The 24,365-nt window shown below is 37.3% G+C and overlaps 1 protein-coding gene across 3 annotated transcripts in view; it reads right to left on the bottom strand.

Annotated features, from left to right (window-relative positions):
• Positions 1–475: 475 nt before the first annotated feature.
• LOC104909904 (uncharacterized) overlaps positions 476–24,365 on the bottom strand; it is a 50,100-nt gene continuing 26,210 nt past the window's right edge. Inside the window, exons 2-4 of one of the 3 annotated variants that reach the window (XR_014881503.1) lie at positions 19,557–19,645; positions 2,367–2,560; positions 476–1,134 (exon numbers count right to left, since the gene is read on the bottom strand). Coding sequence is in view for 2 of the 3 variants with exons in the window: in XM_085217733.1 (XP_085073859.1) it covers positions 1,103–1,134; positions 2,367–2,399; positions 19,557–19,645 (154 nt within the window). In the remaining variant the exon portion in view is untranslated. The remainder of the gene's footprint in view (positions 1,135–2,366; positions 2,561–19,556; positions 19,646–24,365) is intronic. The other 2 variants (XM_085217733.1, XM_085217735.1) reach the window with 2 other exon arrangements.

Genomic DNA, 24,365 nt, shown 5'->3' with positions numbered 1-24,365 from the left:
CTGGTAGTAAGGCCCAACAGTCATGATGCACTACAGCACACTACTCATAGCTCTGCTAGGACTATGAAGTACAGAGCTAGAGTCTATGGCTATGACTTCTTAAGAGAGATTTACCGTTCTCCCTCGCCTCCTTTCAAAGCATCTGAGATGGAAGTGCCATGGTTATCATTATGCATGGCCTGCAAGAGTGTTTGATGGTGACAGGCTTTTAGGATAGAGGTGGAGAACTGTATGGGAAAAGATATTTACTGGTATATTGTCACCTCAACCATGTTTAGACAATCTAGGAGAGGTAGCTGGAGGAAAACCAGAAAGCAAGTTAACAGCTAGTGCTCTGAGACCAATGTAGTACTTGTGCTCATTCCCTAGCTCTTTCTGGATATCATCCTCTAGCCTAGATTAACCCTCTCTTCCCCTCTCCTCCCCCTTCCCCCCCAAAAAAAAACAAACCCAAAACCAAAAAAAACCCGAACAATTATATTTAATGTTGTTTTATTTCTAGGTCTATACATACTTTTTTACAGAGCAGATATGGAGGTAGTCTGGATCTCTAGCCTGCATTCTGGATGAGGTCAAGATTTATAATGTTAATGGTCTCATTTCTTTCTCCATGAGAGATCACAAGGAGCATCATAGAAACCCATTTACAGACATAAGCTCTCTTTCCTATGTCAATGCTTTCTCAGTTTTTTATTATGTACAGGAGAATCAGTAGCCACAAATCAATGCCATCCTACACACTAGCATACATCTACATCTGAATCTTCACACGGGACTAAACAACTCAAAATCTCATGTAGGACAATTTAGCTGCAAGCTTAATGAAAGCTAGGTTATATCTGAACTTCATGTAGTTGTTATACATTGAAGGCAAGTGTGTATGGGACAAAAAAAAAGCAGAAAGTTATCACTGAGAGATCACTTGACCATGCCCTCCATTGTAAATATCAAGCAAAGTGATATAAAATTATATACATAGACAGGGTAAGCTCAGCACTGAAACCAGTTTAGGCTAATGTGCATCTTTGTTCTTAACTCACTCCAAGTATAGGCATCTTCAGTTACTGCTGATGGGAGTCTGATGAAGTATATCTCCAGGGGCTTAGTCCTCATCTCCCAAATGAAAAGCAATACCTGTGAATGTTAAAATACCAAAGGTGGTTACATTCCAATCCTTTCTCTTTTTTTTTTAATAACTTCAGGATCCAATGTTCTGTCATAATCCTGCAGCCATATCCCTATTTTTAGCAGCTTTTGTCTACATTATCAAAACCCACTAGGTTCTTACATGGCTCTCCAAAAAACATTCAAGCGTGTGTGTAGTAGGCACCTCATGCACTGTGTCTGATAAGTTTGAATATTTGTTTCCAACCATCTGATCTGGTTAACTAGCTCTTGTATATGCTGTCATTTCCTAGTATGTATACAGTTTCTCCTTATCTAATGAGTTTCAGGAGGAAACACTAATCTTGTACAGTCAGGATCTGTAAAACATGATGCAGAAAAGTTAGCCTATCTTCAGCAACCTTAAAGCAGTTATACAGAGACCCACTATGGGGAGATTTCTAGCAAATTAAAGAATTGAAAGAAGTTATTTTCTGACCACAACCTACTCATTTCAAATGACAGCTATCATGGACTGATGCTATATATGACTATCCATATTCAGTACCAGGTTTACCCTTATTTTTCTAGCATTTTTATACCAAGAACTTACATGTTCTTTTGTCATCAGCCTGCAAAAAAAAGAGCTCACGTCTCTAAAGCATCCTGTTTTTCATGGCAAATTTGATAAATAGATCAAAAATCTGAAACCATGGAAGCCATGGAGCAAAATTTATTACAGAATGATGAGATTAATGTTTATGTCCCTCTTCTTTCTAATCTGCCTACTACCTCCTTCACCCATCTCCTGGCAAGTCAACATGCTGTGTGAGCAGTCAGCCTGCTTCTGTGACTCAGAATCTCAGAGTATTAAAGCCTACAGTTTGGCAGATGCCCAGGAAAAAGAAATTTTCACAAATCTCCCACAAGGAACACTCTAATCATAGTAAGCTCTGAAGCCTTGAACACAATGCTTCTTCCATATATAAAATTCCCAATTTGCTTAATGGACTCTTCTGAAACTTTGCAGTATAATATTGCAAATGTTCTTTTAAAAATCCTAAGTCCTTCCCCAGCACATGACCAGCATATACATCTCATAAAGGAAAAAATATAATTTTACTATTCAATTCTGGCTTTTGCTGATAATTCTTCCAACACATAGTTCATTGGAAAATAAAGAAAAAATACTATGTTCAAGTTGTCTTTCAAGGATAACTCATCTTGTAATTCCCATTCCAATAACGCAGGAACATACTTACAAGAAAAGTTGTTGTTGATCTCCATATGGGTGACTTCATTGAAGGTTATTTGGAAGAAAATAGAAAAGCAAACTATTTATTAATGGTTGGACTCTGTGAATTTCACACAGAAATTCAAATTATGTTTTCTGTAACTGTAGGTAAGAGCCTCCATTCTTATAAGTTGTCATTCCCATGAGCACATGTTCAGTTGTCTGCAACACAACATGCACTCAATTATCCTGGTTTCTCATATGATATGTGACAATACTGCTTCCTAGCAGCTACATTCAGTACAAGGAAATTTACAAATAAATGCAATTCACCTATTTTTGTAAAGAGTGTGAAAAACACCTTCTTAAATCCAGTTTTACTGCATGTACATGTATGTATTTATTTATGCTATGTTGGAACTGTAGAAAAGAGTCTTGATTTTGTTTATCTAAGATCTATAAATTTACATTTATATTCAATATTTACAGTTTAGATTTCCAGGAGAAGACATCGTATAGAAATTATTCTCCTTATTCATCCCCATAGTTATACCTGATACTTTACAGAAAATATATCTAAGTGTACAGCTACAAAATGTGAGTTCAGAGGACTTTTAAGCTGATATAAGTGATCCTTTTTTTTTCTTTAATATCCAGGGTACTACACCTCAAAAATTGTTTTCTAATTATTTTGGGCTTTATTTGTTCTTTGAATATTGTTCTTTGAGCAGAACTCTATCTTAGTCTTAAAATAAGGAGTGTTCTATGACAGTGTTATAAGTCTTATGGAAAAGAAAAGCCATTGAAGGCAGAAATGTCAGAAGAAATGCAAAGGCCCACAAAGAAGGGCAAGGCATTACAAACTCAACAAGTTATGCAGTTTAGTCATACAATACAAATTACTGCAAATGAATACAGGTTTTTTTGTCTCATAAGGCTGCATGTTAATCACAAAGCACACAGCAACTGTATGTATTTGGGTTGGTTGTTTTTTGTTTTTTTTTTTAAAGAAACGTGGCCTGTAGGCTAGCTCTGGAAGAGGATAAGGGGATTCAAACCCCATAAAGACTGAAGAGTTCCCCATCTAAAGCACATGAAATAGGGAGCACCTACTGCCAAACAGTATTAACAGAGCATAAAAACTCTATTGCTCAAAATACTTACTTGCTTCGAATATAATAGCTGTAATTATTTCAGCTGCTTATTTACATTAATAAAAAGTCTTTTGCACATTCTCTAGCTTACACATCTGCCCCACAGCAATCCCTTACTTCACCATATATGCTGCAGTCCAAGGCAGGACTTAAGCTACCACAGTTCACCTTTCAGGCATATAAACTTTCCAACTTTTTGGACGGGTGAAACTCAAATCAGTACAGCTCCCTCTCTCATTTCTTCTTTGCATTTCTATGGTTTGCTCATGCTAAATAACTGATTTTCTTTGTAATGGTATTTTTACATCAGTGGACAAGAATGCCTTTTAAATTTTATTTTTACTTTTTTTGAAGCATGGAAAAATTTGCGTCTAGAACACTCCATGCAGACATCTCCCTGAAATCTGGCACAGTCATTAAAAAAGCACACAATGCACAATTCAGTAAATGTGGGAAATGCAAGTTTTGGTGAGTCTTGAGTCATCACTTGCAACATTAATGAACGAGATGTCCAAAACCCACCACATCCAAATTCAAGACATATGAGCAAATCTTTCCCCTTAAATTGTTCTGAATGGTTGCCAGTGGCCGTTCTCCATGTCCTAGACAACAGACAAAACTTCAAGATACACTAAACTCTCTTGGTAGGAGTGGCATGCATACTTCTTGTGGGGTAGTAAAATTACCACTCAGAAATTAATTTGTTCCCTTCATAAAAATGAATAGTTTTGTTTTTGAAAACAAAATCTTTGCTATCTAAACTCCACCTGCCCTCCAATTTTGATCCATTATTTTTGACAAACACATGCTGTTAAGAAGTAAGAGAAGATAAAGGAACAATTCAAGAGCTAATGAAAGTTAAGCCCTTTGGTTATACTTGTAGAAGAACAATAGTGATCTTCTCCCCTACCCAGCCTTAATAGTAGTCTTTCATAAACTTTTCATTAAAATCAAATGAAATATTGAGCATTGCTACGTTAATGAAATTCTTCACAGCTCTATGTCTCTCAGCCCAGTGTTAGTATTAAGCATCTAGAAAGTTTATTTTAAAAGTAAATTCAATGGTACTTGCCATTATGTATCTACTATCTCATTTTCATTTAACTACTAAGGCATAATGATTGTCTAAAATGAGCCTGTTTCAGAAGCTATAAAGATATTTTGCTAAAGTTTGATAATACTCACATGGCCATGAGCATTAATTTCAATGAATATTCAATACTATCTATCCTGTCATTAAATAGCCAGCTATTCATTTGCAAGACACCATAATCTTTTTATTAAGCATCTTTTGCTATCTTATGTTCCCCTTTGAAACTAACATAATTTTTGAGCATCTAAGTATGATCTATTCATAGCATTTAAAATAGAACATATTTCAAAAATGGTCAGATCATTCTTGAATTACCTCTCTTTATATCCTGAATATGTACATAGATTTTGAGATATTTTTTCTGTATCAAATAAGTTAACGGTATATACAAAAATATTAGTTGTAAAAATATTTTTGTTGTAACACTTTTCTGTAAACCAATTTCACTGCTCCCTCAATATCATATTAGACTGTCATTTGGACAAATGCAGGCCTCACAGAGCAAATAAATCACATCGCAGTGATGTGACATGGTTCTTGCCCTTATTTCATATCCTCTCTATGCTGGGAGCCTGATTGCTGAAATGGAAGAGAATCCTAGATTAGTGCATGATTGCATGGGCCTCTGGAGGTTATCTGGTCATACTTCCAGACTGCAAAGGTCCTGCTACATGTTAGCATTGACTTGCAGCCTTTAAATCTCAGTTCAGTGCCATCTGTAAACTTTGTAAACTTTAAGTGCCATTGTCCAAGTCATTTATGAGGATTCTAAATATTATCTGTCCCACATACAACCCTTAGGAAAGTTATTAGTACTCAGTAACCAGCTGGGTTTAGAATAACTAATCACAACAATTCAAGAGCAAAAACAAGCCAGTTTTCACCCACCTTGTACTCTACACACAGTCCATATTTCCATATTTTTGGTTTATTTTGACTCCATTTTCAGTCAAAATACATTAGTTGCAAATTTTCAAAGGGTATGTATAGAGTTCCAATGCAAAATTTGATCATGACTCTTTACTGGATTTTTATATTTCCCAGAGAGAAATATCTCTCGCTTCACAATCTGCCTTATTCATGTCATTGTTTTTGGCAGTACACAAATTTGTGAACAACTATTTTCAAGTATGAAGCACAGGAAGCATCAAATTTCACCAAAAATCTCTGATGAGCTCCTTGACAGCTCACTAGACTTGCAGCTACTCCCATCAAATGAGCCTGATACATTAGTTTCACAAAGGCAAGGTCAAATATCCCACTAGTTTTATGGTTTTGTCACTCTCTTTTTTATATGTTTTAATTTTAAAAATAATAATTTGTTTTGTTACTTATGTACATTCACTATATTATACATTTTCTGAGGGCTGATCTGAAAGTAATGCCTCCTATTTTATTACTGCTGGCCCACAAAGTCTAGGGTGGATGTTGGTGGTATGGCAGTAGAAGTTGATCCTTCCCATCAATATTCCATTACATTTTGTTGCCATGCAACAGATGGCAGCAGAAGGGCAGTCTGACAAAATGGCATCTGACGTGGAAGTGTGAATGCAGAAAAGGTGTGGAGTTGAATTCTTCCACGCAGGAAAAATTACACCCACTGAAATTCATCAAAGCTTGCTGAACATTTATGGAGACCAAACAGAGGACATGAGGTAGAGGAAAATGCATTTCAGCAGTGCTGACGGTGACTGCAAGTAGCTGTGAGTGCAGCATGCAGTTCATTACTGGTGAAAATGCAGAGCTAATGATGATGACTGTGTTGAAAAAGTGTTTTGTAGCTGAGAATTTGTCCTACTAGATAGTGTTTTTATGCTCTTTGTATTGATTGTATTTTCCATGGAAATAATTAGGAGCATTACTTTTGGGACAACCTTCATAGATGCAGCCCTCAATTCATCTTCACTCAGTGCAGCCCAGACAAGCCATAAGCTTGGACAGTTATATTTTGCTCTTCAGGACAGTGCCTCACATAATCTTACCAAGCCCAAGCGCATTCCTTTTTCCACCACACAGTTCCACATGCTTGAGCTGCTCCTTTGCACAAAGTACATCCTCACGCTTATCATCCTGCACATGCCTCCCAGCTAGCCTGCATTCACCCACTGCAGCTCTGCCATCCTGCAATCTCTGCAAACTATCCCAGTGTAACTCTGTAATACCAGAAATATCACTGATCAGCAACTGTGCACAATCTTCCACCTCCTCCTCTTTGTTTTCCAAGCTGAGTGCACTTATGTTCAGGTGCATGCAAAAGGCCCTCAGCAGCCTTTGTTTGAGCCTTTTTACAAAGAGGAAGCACAATTATCCCTTACTGTTAAATCATGACAGGACAGCCTTGGGGGGGTTATTTATTTATTTTTTTTTTTTGCTTATATTTTTTTTTAACTCTCAGATCCGTGCTTTTTTCTAACCAACATCTCCATGACTAGTGCACTCACACAAGACTTGGGAACCCTGGGTCCTATGGTCTGCTCAGCCCTCCTCCCTCACTGTCTGGGAGAACGCTCTAGCGGGCAGATGTACAGACTATGTGAGGCAGAAGAAATTGTGGTGCTTTTAGTACTTTCTACTGGAGCTGTTCCACCTTCAGAAAGGAATTCAAGATTTAGTAGGCCAAGAATGTTATTTTCCAGCCAAACCATGAAGGGCACTCTCTGGGAAATAGGAAAACCTGGGTTCCAAACCCTGCTCCAAGAGACTGTGTTTTGCTGGTTTTCTTTTTCAAATTAAGCAGTCATTTGATAAAACTCATGAAGACTCCAAGGGAAAGCACAAAGTATGTGTCTCCGCTGGAAAACGCACCGCACTCAAACTGAAAACATCAGCCTTCAGGCACAACGGCCCCAGAGAAAGTCACCCCAGTGCTTTCTTCAGCAGATTTTGCTATTCTTTAATCTAATTTGAATTGCAAACTCCTAGCCAAAAAGTCAGATTCCCCTGCACAGCCAACCACGCATTCACTTACTGAGTTGTGTTGTTCAGCCTGTGCCTTCCAACAGTGACACTAACTAGGTAATCAATAGATTTTCTGTCTGGAGATGTGGAATATACCTGTTCCCTTCAAATCACAGTATGTCCAGACTCATGTCCAAACAAACTCATTGCTGCCAAAACAGGAAGCAAAGCATTTTTGGAAAAATATTTATAAAAAAAAAAAGAGAGAGAGAGAAAGAGAAGGCTAAATTTCTTTTTAGAGTTGTGAATTACATAGGATGTGGTAAATTGTCTAGTCAGTGTTTGTCTACATGTGGTCTGAACATTTTTTATGAAGATCCTGTGTTTAAATACATATATTTTTTGAATAAAGATTAAATGCCCAAGAGTTGTGATGCCAGTAGCAAATTACAGGGCGTTTTCTTCATCTACAAGATCACTAGCTTTTGCCATTGATCTTGGGTACTGATTTACCCAGAAATGTGAAATGGAATAGTTGCCCTACCAGAAGCATATGTTGTGCTTTCAGTACAGTTGAGGGCATAGTTCAAAGAAAAATACATATAGGAACCTTTCTCTGTTCCCACTGCAGTGAGTGTACTTAACTTTAAAAGTATAGGGTACTTTTTCCAAGGGTGTTTCAGGAATTAAACACTTTTCCATAGTACAGAAACTTCAGAACCATTCAGCATTTTTTCAGTCTTATTTTGAATTTTATACTTCAATATATTTTGGGGATTTTGTTGTTGTTGTTGTTTTTGTTGTCGTTTTTTGAAATGACATCTGAACTTTACCATCTCACTCTTTGAAACAAACAAACAAACAAACAAACAAACAAAACCAAACCCAAAACTATTTGTAGGCAAGATGTCTTTCTTAATCTCCTAAAAACAGACACCTCTTAAGTTGCATAGGTACTCTTGATGCCCATTATCTTAAGCTGAGAAAAGTCATTTTGTCTGCTTACAGAAGTACAGTCTTTGCAATGTACTGTGGAAAACCTGGAGTGTCTTCCTAGCACGTGTGAGACTGTTTGGGTAGTTTTTGGCAGATGCACACAATTCACAACAATCTTAAAGAATTCCTACACTATGAGACTTTACTCTTAGAACTGAATCTATATTAAAATTAGTCTTAGTATGACATCTTGCTTTACTGATTTTTACAGATATAGAGGTAGTACAGGATAGGAATATCAAGATCAAAACAAGTCAAATCAGTAATATTATATAGAAGCAGCAGAGCCATTTTCATGAGCAGACAAATTTTCCCTGACTTCAAAAAATTGGAATTAACCATAATAAGCTGATACCTCATGCCTTTTCCAACTGTACTCGTCAAATCTCTTAGAAAAAAAAATTATTCAAACCTGGAAGTGGGAATAACACAGCTGTAGTAGATGTTGAAACTGTAAACACCATGTAGTACACTAGCTAACATACCTTTTTTCCCCTGAATTTGGTTTCTATTAATCTGCTTTAGAACAGATTAACCTGACTGACTCGATTAGTCAAACTTCAACCTGCTGCCACCTCTGCTGCTCTCAGTTCCATGCATTGATTTACGTATGTAGTGAGTTCAGTTTCTAAGCATGATTTCTCTCTGGAATCAAAACAATTGAGTGAAGAAAATGCTCTATGATTTCTGAACAGTAGGCACCTCAGGGATACAAACTCCCACTAATCCTAGCATTAATGGACTCCCACATTTCCCAGCAAGGTATTTCTGTGCATGGCCCAGACAGTTTTCCATGCTGTAAATACTTTTCACAGATAAACAACAAAAGAGAAGCATCTTCTTACTTCACCCCAAACTTGTCAAGGACTGTTCTCACCAAAGCTTCTTTTGTAAAAGCTTTAGGATGTTCTTTTGGATTGTTTTATGGCACGGATAAGAGAAGGTACGTTCCGCAGCCAGAGTGAATCAGAGGATCGAGCACTTCCACTACATGCAATATTCGACACCACCTAAACTGAGAATAGCCCACCACTATCAATCTAATTCTCTGCTGTACACATGCACCATTCTGTGCTTAGGAACAGTATGACCATAGGAGAACTGAATACACTCAGGTGCAAAAAGCAGCCACTCCAAACTCAGGCAAAAACACTGATCATAGGCAGTTTCTCAGAAGACACGTTAAAAGTACTCACAATTTCCAGGCATTTGGAAGTGCTGTTTCAAATGAAGGAGTTGTGGAGAGCCCAGTCCCACTTCATAGGATCAGAGGCAAGTAGAGTCAAACAGGATATCCACAGTACCAGAAGAATTGAGAGGCAAACAGAAAGCCTTTCACTAAGAGAAGTGTAGTTCTGTGTTCTGAATGAAGAGTTCCAAAATGGAGCTCTTTTACAATCACTGTATCCCCTCCTCCTTGTTCCATCTCTTTTGTAGGTTTACTTCTGTGTCCCAAATGTCTTCACACATTAGAACATAAATAATGGAAGTGAATGGATTATGAAATCATGTGATACACTCAGAGCAGATGTAGAAGTGAAGTGAAAGAAGAGTCCAAAGAATCACAGTAGATCATGAGAACTTATTTTCTGACTCCTACAAGACATGAATAAGGCTGCAGAGTAAATTCTTGAAGATTGTCTACAAGAATCTTTGAATATCTTGAATAACACTAGGCTATGTGACTAAGCATCATTATCCTCAAGATCAGTTGCATAATGTGGGAGAAAAACTATTGAACTAATGGTAGGTTAGGGAAACTTTATCCTTGATAAACATATTAACAGATTTCACAGTCGATTAACCTGCAGCAAATACCTACCAGGCTCACCGCTATCAGCTGTGAGAAGGGTGTTATCACTTTGTGATGTCAAGTATTTGTTCCTATTTACTCAGATTCGTTCCTCTAAAAAATTGTTATTATTGACTATAGTGTCATGAAAGATGTGATGCATGGAGGCAGAGCTCAACCCACTTAAGGGAGCCTTGCAGTAAGACCTGGTGATTTTCTTCAATCTGTTCAAGTTTGTCTCTTTCTACTGTTATAATTCAGTTTCTACTTTTTCAAAGAAAAACAACCATGACAAAAATATAACTAGCAAATGGAAATGAATCGATAGAGATACTTGGAATTTGTAAACTGCAAATATGAAGTAGAACAAGCAAGAGCATTCCAACCATTAGTGAATATACACTTATTTAAGTGGTGGAAGGAAAAAAGACAGGTGAGGGGAAGATGCTAATTAAATATACAAAGCAGAGAAAATTCAGTTTCATGTTACTGCTTCTGCTGCATTGCTACCATGACTCACCCTGCAGTGTTCTTGTTCTGCAAGGACCAGAGCTGAGAATGAGTTGTTATGTTCCACATTCTTGTGCTAAGCCCATGCAAAGCGAAACTGAGACATGGAGGAGAAAACTAATTATCTTAGTTTTTAGTATCTTAGACTTAATTGTGATGAGTTGTTGTTTTGTCCCAGTTGTTTTCTGTTGCTGAGTCATTTCATTGTGACTTTAATTATTTTCAAATGAAAATAAAAATATTGTTTTATTGTGCAAGGAGGACACTACACATTATGGTTGTTGCAAGATATCAGACTTTTGCTGACAATTTTTGAGTTTTGCTGGACTTAAGATAGATATGAAATCAGCTCTTCTTTTTGTAGCCAACTGGACAGATAAGTACTTTTACAGATATTTGATATAGGAATTGCTTAGGTCTGGACCAGAATAGATTCTTCTGAATCATCAGCATGTAAAACTTACCTACACTTTGCTTATCTGGTTGCTAAAAGTGTTAACTACCCCCTTGCTGCTATTAGATCCAGGTATACGTACTTTACTATTTAACCATTGTACTGAGTACATAAGGCAAAATATATGTGGCAACTAGATGTCTGTGATCTGGTTGGTTTAAAAGAATGACATCATACTCATTGCCATGAATCTAGGAAAAAAACTGCAGTTGACAACTGCAGTGCCTCACACTACCCTACACTGCAGGTCATGCCAGCTCCACTTCTAGTTATGCTACTGCACCAAAGTAACAGGCAGTGGTGGAAAGCTCTTGAGGAATATTTTCTGAAACACAGTAAGGTCACAGAGCAGCAAAGTTGAACAAAGTGCTCCAGAGCTTGATGAGCTATTTGTGGATTTGGGTAGAAAATGTTGCCCCAGCACAAACTGTCATATAAGAGGGTGAAATAACAGCTTTGCCTTGTGGTTAGAAAATCATGATTGGGATTTGCTGGAAAGAATTACAGAAACAAAGAGGCATATCTTCATTAATTTCCTCTTGGCAGGAGTTATCGCTGGAGGAATAACAAGAGTAAGAAATGATAGAATGCATCTGTATCTTCCTTCCTGAACAGATTCAAAAGCCACTGAGAATGAATGGGAAAGGCAGGATTTTAGAGCCATTTTCCTACAAATCTGTTAAGACTGACATTTTGCAAAATCACTTTCCACAGAAGTTGAAAGGTTACAAAAGTATCTCAGTACATTATTGCCTGTCCTTCATTCTCTAGACCTGACTGTCATCATGCTGACAGTGTGACTAACAAAATCAGATGCAGGGTGAAAGCAAGGTTTACTTCATTGAGAGCTGAAAGGTTGTATGTCAAGTCTGAAATTCCAGGTGACAGTAAAGTTCATTCCTAGTGGATATATGGATGTAACAGTTGCAAGGAAAAACAAAAAATCACCATTAATTATAGGTATTAATGGAACCATGACCATAGTACTAAAACCTGGCACTTTTGGACACATTAATTTAGGATGTGGCTCAGAATTGATCATCAGATAAAAAGATTTCTGCATAGGAGAGAATGCTGAATATTAGTAGCAAGGCAAGAGGCTCAGCTTTCTACATAATACACCCTTTCACATGCTTATGCAAAAATATCCGAGAGTGACTGAAGAAAACACAGACTTTAGCTACTTATTCTAATCCTGCCCAAACATAGGTACACGATCAATTGCACCTGGAACAGGTGAATATCAGTATCAGGGATATTCACTCAATCTGATCCTCAGAAACCCTCTGAAATAACAGTCCATCTGCATAACAGTTAAAAAGATGTAATTCCTACTATCCAGCTTAAACTTTTGCTGCAGATTAAATTATACATCTTCTCCAGCAGCTATGGAAAACAATCCATCATATTAATTTGCAACATAAATAGCTCCTTCCACAAACAGAAAGCCCATACCAATACCTCACTTCTAAAACTGATTCATTCATTTTTCGTCATGTGTCATTCTTCAAATTATGTTTTTCATTCTTTAAGTTATCCAAATTGTTCTTCCAATTCAAAGAGTACAGCCAAAAGTCTTCCAAATGAGGTTTTGGCAGTTACAAGCAGAAGAGAATAATACTCTCCTTGGGCTGACAGTTGACATCCCATCTAAAATTAATCCAGCCTAAAGTAAGGGTTGCCATAACTGAGTATCAGTTACTCAGCTCCAGACTTTTTATGAACAATTTTTTTGTTTTGTGGCCAGACTGTATTTTTGCATCAAATTTCTTTATGCAGAGCTTAGTACAATACATCTCACATTTGAACTTCATCTTACCTATTTCCCATAATAATCTCTGTAGGCAGCATCTTCCAGATGTGTGGCGTAACTTATGTGCTATCACTTATGACTGTAGAACTGTAGCAATACTACTTTTTTGTCTTTTTTTGGACATCAGTTTTAAAAACTACACCTTGCCTACCATTAAAATAGGGAGGCCAGACAGATAGCAAAAAAAAGAGCTAAGCAAAGGATTAAATATTAGATACCAAAGCCAGTAAAAAAGTCTTGCCTAATGTAGAGCATAATTTTCTACACCTTTTCCTTATTTTTTTTACCCTTTTTCCTTAATTTTCTACTCCAGGCCTCACCTGGAGTGCTGTGTACAGATGTGGACTCCTCAGTACAGGAGAGACACAGACCCCTGTTGGAGCGGGTCCAGAGGAGGGCCACAAAAATTACTTGTGGAATGGAACACATTTCCTACATGAACAGGCTGAGAGAGCTGGGGCTGTTCAGCCTGGAGAAGAAAAGGCTGTGAGGTGACCTGATAGCAGTAGTATGTAAAGGGGAGCTACAGGAAAGAAGAAAACAGACTCTTTAGAGAATACTGAGAAACAGCTTCAAGCTCAAAGAGGGTAAAATATAAGGAAAAAATTTTTTACAGTGAGGGTGGTGAGGTACTGGAACAGATTGCCCAGAGATATGGTGGATGCCCCATCCCTGGTATTTTCAAAGCAAGCCTAGATCAGGCCCTGGCAATCTGATCTAGCTGTGGTGTCCCTGTTCATTGCAGGGGAATTGGACTAAATGGCCTTCAGTGGTCCCTTCCAACTCTAAGGATTCTACAATTATTACAGAACTATACCACTCAAGTAATTTGACAAGGAATAATTAATTCGTGGCACGTTTAAGAGATAAGTACATTAAATTTAGCATTTCATTAGAGAAATCAAATTTAAATATTAAATAATATTTTTCCTGTGGATGCTAAGTAGCTTCACGGCTAGACAGAGAACAAAGTGCAGTCCACAATATAAAGAACTTACGTCACTTCTTGGCAGTAATGTTTGCCATTAATAAGAGTCTACCAAGTATTCCTTTTTTAGTATCAAGCATGAGTGGTAAGAACTGTCTCTTAGATGAGAACTCTTCAAGAAGTTTGCCACAGCCACAACATCCTTTCTTTGTTATGTTGAGGTAAGAGCAACTAAAGGTTGAGAAGTAAGGAACGAACCTGACAACATAAGCAGGAACAGATATTGAGTTAACAGTAAGTAGTATAGCTTTACTGGTAGTAGTCAAACTGCCCTAAGTTGCTCTAGTTAAAAAGGTTTGGCCACAAAAGAGGCAGTAAATCAAACAGTAAAGCTTTATCAGATTTGTTCCATTCTAATCATTGAGAAAGAAACAGCAAAACAAACAAACAAACAAAAAAACCCGCACAAGTAAGACCATTAAAAGAAAAAGGAGAGGAGCTATTAGTACATGCCAATTTATAAATGGCAAGTGATTCATGCATTAAGAAATAGGGGTAGAGGAACACTACAGTGTTAATATGAGAGCCTGCATGTTTACAAGCCCCAGAAAGTTCATTTCGGTATAGTAGAACTACTACCTTTGATTCCTTCTCACTGCCTAGAATGGGAAACTGTTAGCAGATATGGTTACTGTTGTCTCTCAGGAAAGTTCAAATCACTGTAATCTGCTTAATTTTATAATATATCAGTGTTCAAAGTTCACAGCAGTACAAAACAAATTGTTTCAGATCGAAGAGAGAAACTTCAGGGAGAGAAGGGAGCAGTTCTTTATCGTTAGCCTGGGGAGTTAAAGGAAATAATGTAATGCTGATTGAGACTTGTGTCAGAATTAAAAAACAAAACAAAACAAAACAAAACACACACACACAAAAAAAAAAAAAAAACACACCAAAAAACACCAATTATTTTCTAATGCTTTTAACAAATATTTTCTGTTTTTCCCACTGAAAGACCACAAGGCAAAATCTGAAGTGAGAAAGAAGGAAAAAGCTTTCAGAGTTTTGGTTAAATCATATTAAAACAATGTATAAATGTACCATCAGGAAAAATGTTAGATTTATCTGTGCATTTCAGGGAAATCAAACCCCCAGAGGTCAAAGAGTTTGCTAAGTGGGTGGGGGAGTGAGAGAACATTTTAAAAAATCATCCTCTAATTTGGAGCCAAGGTCAGTGATTTAAACTTTAATGCTCATCTTGAAACCGAACACACAATGAGCATAGGTGGAACCATCCCAACTAGCAATTACCCAGAGCCAGGCAAACAACGGCAGAAGTAACTATTGCTGTCAGTGAATTAATGTTTTCAAAACACAATATCAACCCTGCCAGTTTGCTAGCCTCTGTTCACTTCTGATGGTGATAACTCGCTAAGCCACAATACTCAGCCGCATGTCTAGCATCTAGCTATATCAGGAAACTGCAACTGTTATACATTGTGATGCCACCAGGCAGTTTCATCTGCAGCCAAGACATTAACATTTAGTTCCCCTTCATTTTAGGATTCAGTCTTGCAGTCCATTATAAAAAAAATGCCAGAAGGGCAGGCTACCACTTATATTGGAAGTTCAGTACCCCTTTACCAGCAAACACTCGAACACTCATGACTTCAACCTTACAAATATGTGGCAAATATCTTTCTTTGCAGAGTTAAGCAGTCTTGTAGGAAAGGGGAAGGGAGGAGGGGAAAGAAGCAGAGCATTCTAAATGATTGCATTTCAGGAGATCTGACTAAACCTTCCCCAACATGCAGTGGACCTCGTTTCTATGCAATTATATGGTTCACTACTCATTTTTTAACCCAAATTTAGCTCTGCCCACACAAACTAGTGCCGTCTTAATGCTTATTACTGTAAAATATTGACCTCAACATGATGAGTCATAAGAAAGAGTTTCTAGAAAAGTTTACTATGTACACTATATTAAAGAATCCTATACCCTATCAAGGTACCACAACAGAAAACTATTCTGGGGTCTCTTTGTTTGCTTCATTTTTGTCTCCCATTTTGTATTTAAAATTGCAGTACTAGCCTATAACCTTCCACCCTGGTAACCTAGGCACTCTTTGTATGGCACTCGCAATTCTTAGGAATAGAGGAAAGTATCAGATAGACAATTGCAGTGTTGTGAGAATAACGTCAGTGCTGTTGTGAGAGCAACAGCAGCAGAAGGCTAATTTCCTTGAACATCTAGGAAAAAATCAAAACCATTTATGGAAAGGAAGAAACAATACATTTCATTTGTAGCTGTCAGCAAGTGAAAATACTATGAGAATTTTACCACCCTTCTTTTAAATAGGCTGCTTTAAAATAATGTCAATATAAATTATATATTTTAGTGAACCCAATCCAACACTCAAGGAGTTGAGGCATGGGAGGTGAGCTATAACATCTATCTGAAAGGAAGATTCATCTTGTGGTATACTTCTCCAACACAAGCTCAAAGGCATTGCTTCTCTGATTGTTCAGCAGAGTGTGATTCAAGGAGGAACGAATGCTCAGTGAGAAATAAGCAAGCAAGGAACTGGGGCATCTCTCAATACAGTCAGATCATAAAAATGGATCTGAGGACTTAACAGTCCAATATATTATTTGAGAAAATAAGTTTGTGCTTGAGCAATTAAAGTCATTAACATTCCAAAAACAGCAGAGAGGGAACCTATACTCATTTTTCAAAAACACTTCCTAAAATACAGAGAAAAAGCCTATTACCTTTTACACTTAACTCCCATTAACTACACTGGAGTTCCTTTTCTGATATGCAATGTTATCAGAAGGTAGCAAAGATTTCTCTAGTGCCTAAATGTGAATATTTTTATCAAATAAATTGACAGTTTACAATACAAAACTTGGTTTATCTAAATCAAGTGAAGACTCTTTTCTCACTAATTGGAATGTATTAAACAGCTGATACTCCTCTAAAAAATCATATCAGACTGTAACCCTTATCACTGATCAAGGAAGAGTGTTTTGTTGGCTTTTTTCTTTAAATTATCTAGATTATTCATTAATTCAGAGTTAATATATCCAAAGGACTATGAGCACCTGCTAAACCTCTGAGTTCCACTAACTTCCAATTTTGAGTTCATCTCTTTTTGAAGGCTACTGATGTCTTAAATGTTGATACAGAAAAATCAAAGTACAGATACAGTACTTACAAAGATACAGTAACTATTATGGAAGATTTGTTGCTTTTGTATTTATGAATATAACAATTGTAACAATGTTCCATGGATAAAAAGTATAGCCTTCTGTCCACTGGAAGGTATAGAGATACTGAACTGAAAGATATTAAGGATTTTAGCAGGTATTGCACATTGACCCAGGCCACCTTGATTGCAACAAGGAAATCAATAGGGAATGGAGGAGGCCAAAGTTGAAGGTTTCTTGGTTATCAGTAAAGCAAATAAATGGCAGTCATCACATACAGAAGGGCAGCAGATATTCAAATCTCAATGCAGGTGTACTGAAGTATATTACTTTCTTAGCAGTAAATTCTTTTCTCTGGTTGAGGGTCATGCAACTGATTGAGAAAGTACTGTCACTTGCTTCAAAAGGCCAGTGAAAGTAGAATAAAATGAGAGTAGTTGTGACAAATTTGGAACACCAGTGGAATCAGTAGGTGTCCATTCCCCAAGGTTTTGGCTTTGTAGCAGGGACCCACCATATCTCCTTTCCAAAGGATGACCCAGCTGTTAGAGGAACTGAAAATGCTAAAATTGTGTGATGGTGTAAGAGGGAACCATCAACCATTTTCTGGTGGCACCCGCATCACAAAGATTATTTAATATTGGGTGTGTTGTATTAATTAGAACAGGATGGTGAAAATGGTCTTTGCTACATCTCCTTTGAACTACAATAGCTGCATTCTCCTGGAAACCACAGCCACTGAAGTTGGTAAAGGGCTTTGGGAAAAAGGCAGAAGGCCTCATACAGTGTTCAAAATTGTTGAGCTTGTACCCAAAGGTTAACATGCACCCACTCCTCTCTCAGGACCTGGAGAGCACCATCAGCCCTGCCTGTCCCTTACCAACCCTTCCATGACTCCAAAGCCCAGTACCTCACATCACCCCTAGGGCCACCAGCCCTTACCCAGCAATGCTGTAGCAGGGCCAAGCTCTAGCTCCCATGAGAATCCATGCTCTTAAGACTGTTAGCATAAACCCTAGCACAATTTCGGCATGCCTCTAGACAATATCTGGCATTGCTCAGAACAAGAACAGGTAAGAGTTCTTTCCCAGACAGCATTTGGGGTGCAACCATCCAGCCTGGGGGAGATGAAAGGAGCAGTTAAGCAGCTTGGTGTCTCATATACTACACTGCCTCAGGGTCATAAAATAACTCCAGACTCATTTTATCTATTTTCATAGGCTGCTTTTGAGTCTATGGTTGGATGCTAAGGTTACCTTTGTGCTACGAAACAAAACAGATCACAAATCATTCTTTGAACCTGAAGATCACAACCTACAACACAGATGTTGTCCATATAACTGAATGTTCTTTCTGTATAAAACATGGTGGTGACATTCATATGCCACCCAGCTAGGAACAGACTCAAGCACTGTTTCAGAGAGCAATATGTCAAAAAACTGCCTGAGTTTGGTAGCTTTAAACAACTTGGATGATCAGAATCAACTGCTTAAATGCTGGCCCTCTTTAATTTACTAGGTTAGGCAGAGCCTCAGAGTTCAACTATAGTCTGATTTTTTAATTGTTTCTAAACACTGGTGTTTGAAATCGTGCATACATTACTAGGATTTTCTTGCTTTTGCTTCTTGTTGCTCACTGTGACTCAATACAGATTGCTGTAATCCTTGTCTATAAATTGATTAATAATGGGATGCCCAGGCAACCACTAACAAACATGCCAGTGAAGTGTGGATTTATAAGGTGATGTTATAAAATTTTATATTTTGATCTGTAACTCCCATTTTGAGGAAGCAAAACTTGTGCTTTGCTTTTTCTTTTTGACGGCTCCCAAGCAGAGAGCTGATATTTTCGTGGAACTATTTATCACAGTACCAAAATCTTACTTCTGAGTATTCATGGTCATCCCAGAGCCCATCATTCTACATAAGAAATTAGGATAATTTCTTCTGTAGATGTGCAGCATTTTCAATTTATCTACATTGACTTTTATGTCATTTTGCTGCCTAGCTTCGCAGGGCTTATTTTCAATTTTTCACAGTCAACTGTCCTCCATGCTACGATTAATATTGTATTCTATTACAAAAAACAAAACAAAACAAACAAAACATTTTCATCTGAGTGTTCACATCTTTTCTAGAACACTTAAATATATATATATATTACTGTTCAGATCCCAGGAGACACCCTCCCAGACGCCATGGGTAATCCTCCAAGGCCAGGGATGTATACCAGCTTCACCCTCTCCCCTTAAGCCTCAAGATTCAGCTAAGTTCAGGATCTGGCCCACAGTCCTATCCTGAAGTATAGTGTGAGTAATCCTGTAGGCAGCCCTGTCCCCTGCTACTCCTGACTGTCCCTCTGTCATTGTCTTACCTTGTCTGACTGTGACCAGAGTGTTGATGAAAGATGTCACCCCCAACAGCTCCAGGTCATGGACCAGCATTGCACTTGCAACTATCTGACTGAAATAAGAAAGGAATGTAAGTTAGTTTTGCTAACAAAAGTGATATCATAATGCTGTATGAATGAGAGAATGGAAGAAAATAAATGAGAAAGCTAGGGTATAAATGTTAAATGAGGGGAACACAGTAAACAGTTTAACTGCATCCAGAAAGAATATAGGAATTTGTGTATTTCTAATTGTCTTGCTTAAGTAGGAAATTTAGTACTGCTACTCAGAAAGAAAACAGTGGGGTTTTAATCTGCTTTAGAAAGACATCAAAGTTGTCAGAATAGAACAGAAAATAAGAATGAGAAAATTCAATTATAACCATGTAGCCGGAAGAAATGTCATAGTGAGGAATGATATAGTTTTAAATATCATGAATGACTACTTGTTAAACTTCCTAGTCAGAAAACCCACAAGCGAAGGAGTAATTTGGCTCAAGCTTGAGTGGATGAGATGTGGTTTTCAAGGTTACTTTTGAAGACTTGCTCTGTAATTATGACTACTATATATTCAAATTTAGCATTCTTTGCAAGAATGAAGCAGATTTAATTTCAAAAAAGAGAACATAAAAATGAAGAAGCTTGTTAAAAACAAATTAAAAGGAACACACAAGAATAAAATACTTGCAGACAATCTTGAGATTATTTAAAGACAACTAAACTTGAGCTTCACTGTAAATAATAGCTACCAAAAAAAAAAAAGATGCAAAAAAGTCAGAACCAATAAAATAACAGAATAAAGAAAGGTGGTAAAAGTTAAAGAGTCTTCCTTAAAAAAGTAGAAGTCTTATCTGAAAAGGGAAACAAAATAAAGAGCATACATTCAGATAAATCAAATGTAAAACCGTAAATGGCAGATGGAAAAAAAAAAGAAATGAGGATTAACTTGGGCAAATAAAACTTTTCTTGCTCCCTTGTGGAAAATGTATAGAGTCTGAGCACAGAAAAGTTAAAACTCATGACAAACAAACAAATAAATAAATAATAATAAAAATCTGAATTATTTTTATCCATTTTCACTCAAGAAGAATCTACATTTACAGCCACTTTCTTGACAAAAGGTAAGTTTTTTGCAACCATCAAATAGAACAAACTGATACAATAAATGCAAAGGAATCACTTGAGCTCCACTACATTTAACATCAAGTGGTATGGTAGTCAAAGTGTGAAACTACCTTATCATTACTGTAGTTGTAATCTACTTGTAGTTGTAGTTGTAATCTACCCTGTCTCAGTGCCAAAGAAATAAAGTAACAAGTGAAAAGACTCTTCTTAAAAGGGAAAAGAGAGAGGCTGCAAGTAACTTACTGCAAAAAATGTGAGTGCTATGCAGGTAATATTGATAGAAACTACAGAAAATAATAAATCTGCTCAACACATGATGTCCTAGTTATACTGGAGCAGCTTTTGTAGTACAAAGTAAAGGCTCAAATGTGTAACTATTTGGATTCATTGAAAGTTCAACAGGTGTACTGACAAAGCTTCTTGAATTTTCCTGAAATCTTTTGTCAAGTCATCTCTCCATCAAAGCATAAGAAACTAACAAGTCCTGATATAAGGAAGAAAGGTTTCTTTTTTATTTATAATCAATTAATATAAAATAAAATACAAAATGTATTTAAAAAATTACTCAGAAGTCCATCAGTTTTTTGGAAGTAAACTGTTAAATACATTCATATTAGAACTACTAGATGGCATAAATAGCGAATTTGGAGATGATATAAAATTATCCAGGATAGTGAAAATGAAAACTTTCTTTTCATAAGAGTTATGGTGTATTTTATGACTGTGCAAGAAAATGGCAGAAGAAAGTCAATATAAATAAGAGCAAAGTAATAAATATTTAATGACTAGGTCTAAATTAATTATTGCCACTGAAAGAGATTATAGAATCATAGAATTATTTGGGTTGGAAAAGACATTTAAGACCACCTAGCCCAACCACCAACTTAATGCTATCAAATTCACTATTAAACCATGTCCTTTAGTACCACTTCTTCATGTCTTTAAAAGACTCCAGGTATGGGGACTCTGCCACTGCCCTGGGCAGCCTCTTTCAATGCTCAGCCATCCTATATCCAAGCTAAACCTCCTCTGTCAGAGCTTGAAGTCACTTCCTCTTGTCCTTTCGTTTCTCACCTGAAGAAACAGACTGACATCCTGCTCGCTACAACATCTTTTCAGATAGTTGTAGAGAGCAGTGAGGTCTTCCCTCAACCTTCCCTTCTCCAAATTTAGCAACTCCAGTTCCCTCAGACTATCTTCATATGTGTTGACCCTCCACCAGCTTCGTGGTTCTTCTCTGAAAGTGTTTCAGCATCTCAATATATTTATCGCAGTGCTGAGTACTGAGGGATAATCACTTCCTTAGTTCTGCTAGCCAAACAATTTCTGATGTGGGCCAGGACCTTTGTCTTCTTGGCCACCTGGGCACATTGCTGGCTTACATTCAGACAGCTATTGACCAGCACCCAGGGCCTTTTCTGCCATGCAGCCTTCCAGTTACTCTTCACCAAGCCCACACTCCTGCACAGGGTTTCAATTTAGGTATCAACTCAGTGTTCAGGGATGAAAAAGATAAATGGAATGTTGGGCACTCTTGCAGAGGGAACAGAGAATACAGCAGAAATCCTCCATCTTACTACTGTGAAAATACAAATGCCACATGCAGATCTGGTCTTCCACCTTCTCCAGCCTGACAACACAATATTGGAAAAGACATGATAGAGTGACAAGGCTGGCCATCCCACAGATTCTGTGTGAGAAGACATGAAACATCTAGGAAAGTTATTGCATCTTCTCTACAAAAAGATGAACAGGAAATTATGATTGCATATTTCTTACGATGAAAGAACACAGTGCTGAGTGAGATGAGTAGGTAGCAATTTCAAATCAACAAAAGGAATTTAACAGAGAGCTACAGTCTGCTGAGCATTTTTTTGCCACATAAATTTGTGAATATCAAAGGCCTAAGTGGGCAAAAAAAAAAAAGTGACTAAACCAACTAATGGAAAAAGAAAGAAAACGTCAAAGGTTATACACCTGTGCTCTGACATCCAGTATAAAATGTTCTCTTTTTTACTGGACAGAATGAATGTGTACCCTGGGGAATGTACTGATATCTTCTTATTGTACGCTTTCTAATCATCTATTCCTATCCACCAAAACAGAAATCTGGAATAAACATACCTTTGTTCTTCTTGTATAACGACTGCACTGCTGCCCCCAAAATGCTGGCACAAAGACATTTAAGAAAAGGAAGACAGGTGAGTTAAAGTGTACTACAGCACTTCTTTTAAGATTGCTATACTGAACCTGATGTGATTGCTGTAGAACATTTCTACAGTTTGACCTTTTGTGACTAATCTCAGCTTATAAATATTGTTAAATTGCAGAAATGTAATACATTCAATTTCTATTTTCCAGCCTTCAGATTACTAACAATTACCAAGCTTAGCCACAAGGACAAGATTTTGAGATACTCAGCCTTCCCAAACCCTTCACCCCAAAGGAGCTCTGAAAGCCCCTTCTGAAATAATGATTTTATGATTAAAAGATCAGGTTGTATTATCTCAAAAACTGTTAGCTTAATTCTACTGAAGATACAGAATTTCCCTGGATGGTCTAACAGACAAAAGAAGATACAAAATGTTTGCTTATTGGAAAGACACTTGCTTCTTTTTTTTTTTTTTTGGGGGGGGGGGGGGAAGGGGGAGGGGGGAAGGTTTTGAGGCTGTGAACTTAGTGGAAAGTGACAGATGCTCACGATTTCTCACTAAAAGGGTGAACAAGATTCAGGAGTTAAGTCAGTGTTCTATAAATACTTCAGAAAATGACATTTCCATTTTTATGGTATGCAAATCAAAAGGTCAAGGCTGAATGCTTGTTTTCATTTCTCTGAAGTGTTTGTTCTATCTATGCTATTTCACAGCAGCTGTGTTTCCGTCCATAATGTGTATTGCTGTAAAACAATAGTTACGTGGTGGGACGTAGGTGGAACCCTGCTTTGAGGCTTTGCAGGGTGATTGTGTTTCAAATCAGCCTTGCTGTCACATCATGGAAAAAAACTTTAGAAGGAAGACAAAGGAAATGTGAAAAAAGTGCAGATGCAGAGTTGTAGTTGAAAACATTTATATAAATGCTAAATAGAATAACCTAATGGAGATGTGCCACTGCTAGTGCTAACGGCATCTTCAGTCCATTATATTTAGAAGGATCACAACCAAGTGGTCCTCAGTTTCAGCAGGGACTTGTCAGTGCTTTCTCTTGTCCTCACAGAGGGAGAAAGAAGCAAGGTAGCAAAATAATTTTGCAGAGGGAAAAGAGCAAAGTGCTGAAAATGTGTGTGACTGCCTAAGGATGTTGTCTTTGCAATATTTATTGCATTACAGTCTTCAAAACTGCGGTGAGAGCAGCATCATTCAGGTTATGAGCACAGTAAATGGAAATATTTAGTGGTATGATCGATTCTGGTAAGAGCAACCACTTTATGAAGAAATAACCATGATCAAATCTCTTGAGTAGACAAAGCGTCCTGAAAACACTTTTAGGCCCATCTTTCACTTCTGATTAAACACAGTAGGGCTGTCACTGATACCAAAAAAGAGTTGCTGCTGTCTTAAATTTACTTCCACTCAAATTAAAGAAGATATCTTTATCCTGTGGCCTGCATCCAAATACTCAGTATTAAATCCCCTGGTGTCACTTTTAACTGATAGCCTGCAATTAGTGTTT

This window comes from Meleagris gallopavo, chromosome 2 (assembly GCF_905368555.1).
Source record: "Meleagris gallopavo chromosome 2, MGAL_WU_HG_1.1, whole genome shotgun sequence".
In the NCBI taxonomy this organism is placed as follows: domain Eukaryota; kingdom Metazoa; phylum Chordata; class Aves; order Galliformes; family Phasianidae; genus Meleagris; species Meleagris gallopavo.
This window is presented reverse-complemented; position numbering and strand designations above follow the sequence as displayed.